This window comes from Sarcophilus harrisii, chromosome 1, assembly GCF_902635505.1.
Source record: "Sarcophilus harrisii chromosome 1, mSarHar1.11, whole genome shotgun sequence".
Classification (NCBI taxonomy): domain Eukaryota; kingdom Metazoa; phylum Chordata; class Mammalia; order Dasyuromorphia; family Dasyuridae; genus Sarcophilus; species Sarcophilus harrisii.
The window spans coordinates 64,448,951-64,458,083 of record NC_045426.1 but is presented as its reverse complement, the minus strand read 5'-3'; the positions used below and the strand labels follow the sequence as shown (position 1 = coordinate 64,458,083).

Genomic DNA, 9,133 nt, shown 5'->3' with positions numbered 1-9,133 from the left:
GTTCCGTTCCTGCTCCCCCACTCGGCGGCTCTGCTGAGGAAGCCTACGAAGACCCCCGACTCCTCTCTGGGGACACGCACGGAAGGCACGGCTGCTTCCCCCGGGGCATCGTTCCTCCCCCTCCTGTTGCGGAGCGCGGCGGACGCTGGTGGGGTCCGGAATCGGCCTCTGCTCGGACCGGGTGCGGCTCGGGCGGGCGGAGTCCCGTCGGGGGATCGCCGCCACCGGCATGCCCCCCGAAGCCCGCCGCCGCCGCCGCCCGGGACCCGCGGCGGGGAGGGCGTGCCCCCGGTGTTAGGGCCGTCGGGGGCGGGCACGTGTGCCGACAAGCCGCGGCCGGGAGTCACCGTGCGGGGCTCGTTCTCCTCCCTGACCCCGGCGCCTTTGCTCTTTTGGAAAAGCCAGCTCCCCTCCCGCAAGCCCCGCCCTCCTCCCCTCCCCTCCCCTCCCCTCCCTTGCAGCGTTAGTTGCAGCGCCCGCCTTTGTGCTCGTGGCTGCAGCCCTCAGCAGGCAGCGACGCCCGGGGACGGGAGCCCGTTAATACTCCGGGCTCAAAAGCGTTGCTCTTTTCGCTGCCTCCTCTGGAAGCTTTTTGGCCTCCCCAGCGCGCCGTGCCGCGCGGCAGGAGGGGGGGTGTGAGTGTGTGTCGGGAGCGTGGCACGAGGGGGAGGGGCGGCGGTTGAGATGGGCGAGACCATGTCCAAGAGGCTGAAACTCCATTTGGGAGGGGAAGCAGAGATGGAGGAGCGGGCCTTCCCCAACCCCTTCCAGGACTACGAATCCGCCTCCGCTGTGGCGATGGCCGCCGGAGTCGCTGCCGAAGAATCCTCCCCACCCGCCGGGAACAATCTGGGCCTCCCATTTAACGGCGATGGGAAGGTGAGTCGCCTGCATTGCTAGGAGCGGGCCCGGGAGGGAGAGGCGGAAGGGGAGTGCAGCGGAGTGGTACAGCCCGATGGCTCCGCCCCTCCCGTGAGTCAGTCAGCCCGAGCGCGGGTCCGCCCGTCCAGCCTCTCGCTGGCTTCGGCGGACGCGCCGCTGGCGTCATTGTCTCCTAGCAACTGGGCCTCTCCGCTCCGCTGGGCTGCAGCTCGAGCGCGTGCGCGGCGCGGCTGCCTGCGCGACCGGGCTCCAGCGGGCGGGGTGGCGGCTGTGGGACGGGGGTCGGAACCTCGCGCCTGGCACCCAGGCCCTCGAACCTCTTGGGGCCCGCTGGGGCGCTTCACTTTACTGTCCCCGAGGCGGCGAAGCAAGTTACATGGATCCAAGGCCCGTGCCCTAGCTTCCCTCCCTCACGCTCCTGCTGGGCCCCAGCTCCTCACATTGGGGAACGAGTTCAGTCCTGCGGGCGGCCGTGGCCTTCCCAGCCCGAAAGGGGACCATGGACGTGGGGAGGGAGCTAGCGGGGCCCGCAGGCGGGAGAGCCTGCAGAGTCCCAATTCCTCGCGGGGTCAGGCCCCACGCCCCCTCACCCCCTCACCCCCTCACCCCCTCACCCCCTCACCCCCTCACCCCCTCACCCCCTCGCCCCCTCACCCCCTCACCCCCTCACCCCAGAGCCCGAGAGCGGCCAGGTTTTCGAGATAAATTGCTGGGGCCCCGCCTTTGACTAATGACTATAGGAGGCCCTTAACCTCAGGCCGTCACGTGATCTATTCCCCTCCCCTCCCCCACGACTGAAATCTGGATTTAGAAATCTGATGCTTTGAAAGAAATGACCTTTTATCCCCAGTACACACTCAATAAATGTTGTGCCGTACAATTGTGTCTCTTTAACTTTCCCAATCCTTTCAGGCTCCTGAATTTGTTGTTCACGTGTGTTACCTTTTTACCTTAAAAAAAAAAAAAATCTTTATCCTTATTTATCCGGAAGAAAAAAATTCCCTAGACGTTTCTTTCCCACCGGCACCTTTTATCCTCAGATCTACTGAACGAGGCTATTTACATTTATACTATTTTAATGAGTTTTTTCTTAATGTTTTTTATTACATTATTTGTACATAACAGTGGACCCCATCTCTCCTAGAGAGTCGACTCTTATAAGAGGGAGGAAAAAGTTTGGCAAAACTAGCCAATTCATCCAAAAAGACTGGGTATTGATAATCATCTTTTAAATCCTTGGTCATTATTTTCTAAAGTTAGATTTTGGCTAAAAGTGTATTTACTGTAACAGGAATCAGGAGACCTGAATTGTACTACTTTGATTATTCAATTTCAATAACTTGATTTCCTCATCTTAAAAGTGATAACAGCATTGGAAAGCCAAGTCTTTCCAAGAATCTTCCCTTTAGGGTTCAGATCGGGTACAGCCTTTACAAAGCCTTTCCTGATTCCTTCAAACAGGAACCTTAAAATAAATTATTTATCTCTCTTTCTGGATGGGTTTTATCTCCCCAGTAAAAGGAAAGGTCCTTAAGAGTAGGGAGTGTTGTTTCATCTATGTATCCTCTTTATTAAGTTGAATCAAATTTGTTCAAGACTGGTGAGAGTGGTTTCGTAGTATCTTTTATTATAAACCTTTTAATAAATATCTTTGTTTCTTGAGATACTATTTTTACATTTTAAAAAATTTAAAACACCATTTAAAAATTGCAATTTTGTTTAAATTTTGAGTAGATATCTCATTTGGAAGTTGTTTGGTGTATTTTATAATCCTTTTCAGATTTAGTATTAGCTGTTTTAGAGGAGAAGCTAGCATCAAAATGGCTGATTCATTTTGACAGGAGTTGGAATAAAAGATAGCCCTGTGACTTGGCTGGAAAAAAAAATTTTAAAGCCTTAAGCTTGAAGAAGAAGAAAAAAAAGCTTTTAAAAATATATTCATGTTTTTGACCACAAAATTTAATGTACTTTAAAAATTTTTATTATGGCCTATTAACAAATTAGAAAATTGCATCATTGTGTAGATTTATTAGGTTTGTGGGTATTTGTGTGTGATCAGTGTACAGATGGCTCTTGAACTCAACCATGGGATTAGATAAGAGGAACTAAAATTCATATATAGTTTGTAGGAATACAGGACCAAGGACAGAGTCCTGGGAGGCTCCTACAGTTTGGGGGCAGTGAAGGAGTTAGAAAAGGAAGAGAAGGAGGTGTAGATATAAGACAGTAGATAGATTTGGGTCACTTCCATGGCAGTTTCTCAGTGATTGGCATATTCTATTTAGATTAGATTTTTAAAGTGATGCTATATTCTGAACATCATGTTGGTCATGTTTATATGCTGAGAAATAGAAACCAGTGGAAATTGAGTGGTTGAAGATAAAGGTGAAAGTTCATGTCAGGAAAAAAGGTAAGTGGAAAGGAGGGATATTCTGGTTAAAGACATTAATTAGTTTCTAATACATTTTATGTGGACATTATTTGGCTTAACAGATTTCTCTATTTTTAATTCATGAAATGTCATTGAAAATAAAATTGCAGTATAATAATATTTACAGACATAAAATATAAAAATGGAATATTTTGTTCATTAGTTAATATAACAGAATAGACTTACCATTCTGTGAAAATCAGTTTTAATTGAGTTGATTTGCTAACATTCACATTGGACAATAAAGAATATCAGACTTTCTTGTAATTGAGGCTTCTGATTATATAGGTATTTTTCTTTTTTCTTCTATGGTGTTAATAGGTAATAGTTATTCAAAAGCAGCAACATAGTAAAATGTTAGTACTTAGTATTCTCTAGGATACATGCTTGATCTCCATTTTGGTTAGCCTTGCATATGTTGAAAAATAAAATTATCCATTTCTGTAATAGCCTCCAGTCCCTTACTGTGACTCATCATGACATGGGAAAGTGGAACTCAGCTATCCAACATCCTTCAACTACATTATGGCATAGTTTTGGTAGTCCTCTGCAGCTAATGTAGGAGGAAGAAATGTGAAACACCTCTTCACTTTATGTTTTTCAGTAACATTTTTTACAGCAGAAAGTTTATATCATAGGAATAAATTATATGCAAAGTAGCTTTAGGAAAATTTGTGGCCATAGGCTTTTAATTTAGAAACTATCTGTCTTACTTTAAATTGATGACCAATTACCCGAAAAAATTTTATCCTAGGAAACAGATTTTGCAAGCCTTAGATCAGTGAAATTGACTTTAATTCCTGTGAAAATCCTAGAATAAATCATAAAGAGATGATTTCTGAATATCTAAAAAGGGAAAAGGTGATTACCAGGAACCAGCATGGCTTCATCCAGGATGGGTCATATCAGACTAACCTCCTACCAAAGAGAATGCTGTAGATATAATTAGATGCAGATGTATGGTCTAGATCAGGGATCCTCAAACTACGGCCGGCCGCAGGCCAGATGCGGCAGCTGAGGACGATTATCCCCCTCACCCAGGGCTATGAAGTTTCTTTATTTAAAGGTCCACAAAACAAAGTTTTTGTGTTTACTATAGTCCGGCCCTCCAACAGTCTGAGGGACAGTGAACTGACCCCCTATTTAAAAAGTTTGAGAACCCCTGCGTGAGATAATAGTGTATTTAGTTGAATTCAGAATTTGTTAGATGGCCAAATTCAAAGATAAATTTCTAAAGGTTCAGTGCCATTGTCCAGGGTTCTGTGCTTCATCCCAGATTATGTAACATTTTTATCAGCAGCCTGAATAAATATAAAACTGGATAAAGTTGAGAGGGATAGCTAGGAGAATGTAGAAATTGTTAGGATCCAGAACAATCTTGACAGATTGACAGAGCATTGGCCTAAATAATATGAAATCCTGTAAAAGTATTATACGCTGATTACAAAAACATCATCTTTACCAGTGCAATATAGGGGAAGTATGGTTAGATATAAGTTCTTCTGAAAAAAGGATCTGGAGGTTTTAAAGTATTGCAAACTCAATATAAGCTGTTACGATGTGGCAACCACAAAAGCTAACGCCAACAGGGCAGCATTAAGAGAAGCTTAGCTTCCAGGCTTGGGAGATGTGAGTCCCTCTGTATTTCCTTATATAACACTTCATCTGGAACATTCTATCTAGTTTTGGGCTCCACAGTTGAAGGGCATTGAAAAGGGAGGGATTGTTCACAGGAGAGCATCCATGATAGCAAAGGGCTTCAGTCCATGTCTTGGGAAGTTTAGCTGAAGGAACCAGACACCTTTAGCTTGGAGAAGAGAAAATTTGGGAAGGACTTGAGCTCCTGGAGAGCTGGAGCTGGTTTTTTGTTTTGTTTTGTTTTGTTTTGTTTTTTAGCCTTTTTTTAAAATCCCCAGCCCTTAGAACAATGCCTGACACTTAGTAGGCACTTAATGAGTATTTATTGATCGGCTATTTTGTCAATATTTGCGGATTAACCACATGGAGCAAATGAATTTCTTCTTTGTAATTCCAGAAACAAAATCAGGAGCAGCAATTGGAAATTAGGCTCATCAGGGAAAAAGCTTCTTAATAATTAGAAATGTCTGGCAGTGGAAGAGGGTTCCTGGAGAGCCAGTCACTTCTCCTTTCTTGGAGGTCTTGAAGCAAAGGCTGAGTGACCCCTTATAACTCATATGCTATAGCACAAATTCTTTTTGAGTGTGGATTGTACTAAATGGCTCTTAAGGTCTCTTCCTACACTCAAATTCTTGAATTCTGCTTCTAGCCAAAATTAGGCATTATTTGGGAGAATTCAGTCAGTTTAACAAGTATTATTTAATATGCAAGAACCATTCAAAGTATATTTAGCCAAACGTAGGGTTCAGTGGAAAGAGCTCTAGCTGATTTTTTGTTATTATGTTAAATTTTATATAGACTTTTAAAAATCGTACAAAATTGAATTCATAGTTTCATAAAAAATCTTTTATATTTTGTATGTTGAAATGCTCATGTTTATTGATTCTTAAAAAACAAAACAAAAAAACCCCGAACATTGACTGTATTTAGAAAACCTGAATGATTCTTCCTTTTGTTACCGGTGTAACTGTGTTCACGTGATCTTGGCCAAGTCTTTATGATTTGTGAATTAAGGGGTTAAATAGTGTGAACCTCTGAGGTTCTTTTGAACTCTAAATCTATGATCCCTCAGCTGTGACTATTCCCACACAAGCCTAATTCTTGAATCTTTCTCACCTGAAAAATTCATTATGCCTTATCTTACAAATTATGTGATGATACAGATTTGCATATTTTAATTTTTTTCCCTTTAGTACCTGTCTTTCAGGGTTGTTATGAGGCTCAAATGAAATAATGTTTTTAAAGTATGTAGCATAGTCCCTGGCACATGGTAAACAAATTTGCTAAATTTGATATCTGTTCCTAGCTTTGTCTTTTAAAATTCATTCATTTCTGTATTATAATATGGTATTTTGAAGAGTATGAATTTGCAGGAACTCAAATCCCACTTTTGCTACTTTTTATGTGTGACCTTTAATATTTCATAGAGGCTTGAGCTTGAACTTTCTGGGTCTCAGTTTTTTTCTCTGTAAAATGAGATTGTGGGGAGTAGAACAAGATCTCTTTGGTGTCTTCTAGTATTGTATTAGCCGATGGGAAAAATACAATTGAAAGATCAACAAAGTTTTGGAACTGACTGTCTTGGTACAATTCTAAGACACAAATACAGATAACTTCACTACTCTTATTGGATGATAGATTTATAACTGGAAGGCACTGTAGAAATCGCATGTCCAGTCCCCTCATTTTATAGGTGAGAACAGAAGATCTGAAATTCGAACAATGTTAGGATTGAGTAGATGTCTTCTGTTTATACATCCAGTTGGCATCTACGAGTCCACATTGTCTCTCTGGTAAACAAGGCTTTATTTTTTTTTTAATTTACTAAAACGTGACTTAGAAAGCTGAATTTCTGCCTAATTTTGTGCATGCTACTGAAGGATTCTCTACATGACCAACAGCCCAAATTAATGTGTTGAAAAAATAATAGAGGCAGATTTAGGCTAGATGTCAGGAATATAGCAGAAAGTGCTTTCAGATGCACAAATGCAAAAAAAAAAAAAAACCCAAAACTCTCCAATCTATTAAAATTTAAATTTCAGATAAAAAAAAACCTAAATAGAAGATAATTTCCCACTAATTCTTTTACAGTATATTTTATTCCCGTGTTTATAAAGCTTCAGAAAGTACGATTTTTTAAAAAACTGCATTGGAGCATTCTCACCATCCAAGGTTTGGTGTGAAATCTGGAATCTCATTTTTTAGTTGCTAATTCTGAGTATTTCTATTTTTGTAACTAAGAGTTGTGATACACATTGTTGATCACAAACTTAGAAATTCCCAGAAAGGAGAGAAAGCTCAAAACTTAAACATGTTAAATTGTCTACCTCTTCAAACAGGTAAGTAGAAAAAGAAATTATTTGTTGAGCTATGCTTCTGCAATATTCTTATAAAGAGGCTCTCTTAAAGGCCAATATTACTAGTTGGCTAATGACAAAGATTGCAACAGAATTAGCAAAGTTGTCTATGTGCCAAAGATAGCCAACATAGCATCAAATTTAATCTCATCTAGGTGTTTGTAGCAGTTGCTCTAGAAAGATATGATTGACAGGCTTTTCCAGGTCTTAGAGTAAGCCAGATCTCAGCACTGTGTTGATGGAGTAATCTACAGCTGGGGAGTATATAGAATCCTTTGATGAAGATGATATTAGGCAACAGCTTTTCCTCTTTAGCTTCAGTTAGAAGCACTGTGTGACAATGTCTTTGGCTTCCCAGTCCACAGGAGTAAGCAGCTTTCTCCTTTGCTATCAGTAGAAGGAAATCAGCCACTAATCAGCCAGTTAAAGAGTAAATATTAGTAATAGGAGTGCAGAAAGTCATAGAATTTTAGAATTATAAAAGGCTATTTGATGATGAATTGATCATTTAGTTTAATTACCTAATTGTATAGAGGGGAAAACAGAGGCCAGAGTTTTTAGCCAGGGCATGAAATTGCCTTTAAGTAAACACTTTAAGAATTCCTATATTCTGAAATGTATTTATGAGTTCTAATAACCCTACTCTCTACTAGGCAGTCCTGTATCTTTTGGAAAAAGTACTAATTGCTAAGAGGTGAGATGAGGTGAAGAGACTTGAAAGTGGAAGACTCTATTTTGGTTCAGGTCTCAGACGTATGATACTACTCAGTTTTCTCATAGGTCTCCCTATTAATATCAGGTAATATACAAAAATTTTATAGAAAATAATTTGAGAAACTCTTATTTATGTTATTGGGAGATAGTCTTTATATTTTATTTAAGGCATAAGAAAAAGGATCTTGGATTTACCTTGATAAATATTACAGAATGATAAATTTAAGTGATTTAAAAGCTGCTACATTTTAAGATGTATTAAAATATATGTACATATGCACAATGGAATGGGAAATGTGATCATCTGGAAACTTCATTTGTTTTATTTAATTATTAAAATATTCTAACTCATTTGGAGCCTACAAAGTTCTTAAACCAGAAGGTTCTTTGTCATTGTATTACTGACTAAGCAACTCTATAAAATATTTAATTTACAGCATCATTTATCAAGGAAGTATGTGATAAGAAGATAAAAAGTCAGTAGCCAGGTTGAAGGATAACAGATGTAGAAAAGCACTTATGATATATCATTTATCAAGGAAGTATGTGATAAGAAGATAAAAAGTAAGTAGCCAGGCTGAAGGATAACAGATGGAGTAGAAAAGCACTTATGATATATCATTTATCAAGGAAGTATGGATAAGAAGGTAAAGAGTCAGTAGCCAGGCTGAAAGATAACAGTAGAAAAGCCTTTATGATATATGTTTACTGTACTAAGCTCTGGAAATGCAAGTACAAAAGCAAACAGTCCCTGCTGGCAAAGAGCTCCTATTTCTTTTGGAGAGAGAGTACCTAAGAGTTCAGCTATAGGATCAATGGAAAGGGCTGCTGGTCTTTCGAGGGCGTTTGCAGAATGGATTCAAGGCTTGAGGGAGACAGTAGCAGGGCAGATTCTAAGGCCTGGTGATTCTCTTAATTTTAATCAGAAGGAATGTAGTTGCTATGGAATAATTTAGCTTGTAAAATGGGATAATTATGGCATCTAATTCATAGTGTTGTTGTGAGAATCAAATGCAATAATGTATAAATCCTTTGCAAGTCTTAAAGCAATGGAGAAATGTTAGCTGTTGTCTTTATCATCACATTTTTAATACTATTATTATCCAAGGAT

General features: G+C 40.7%; 1 protein-coding gene across 1 annotated transcript in view; it reads left to right on the top strand.

The window, feature by feature from the left end:
- Positions 1 to 409: 409 nt before the first annotated feature.
- LANCL2 (LanC like 2) overlaps positions 410 to 9,133 on the top strand; it is a 50,488-nt gene continuing 41,764 nt past the window's right edge. Inside the window, exon 1 of the mRNA XM_031957067.1 lies at positions 410 to 879. Within this exon, the coding sequence (XP_031812927.1) occupies positions 685 to 879 (195 nt within the window). The 5' untranslated portion in view covers positions 410 to 684. The remainder of the gene's footprint in view (positions 880 to 9,133) is intronic.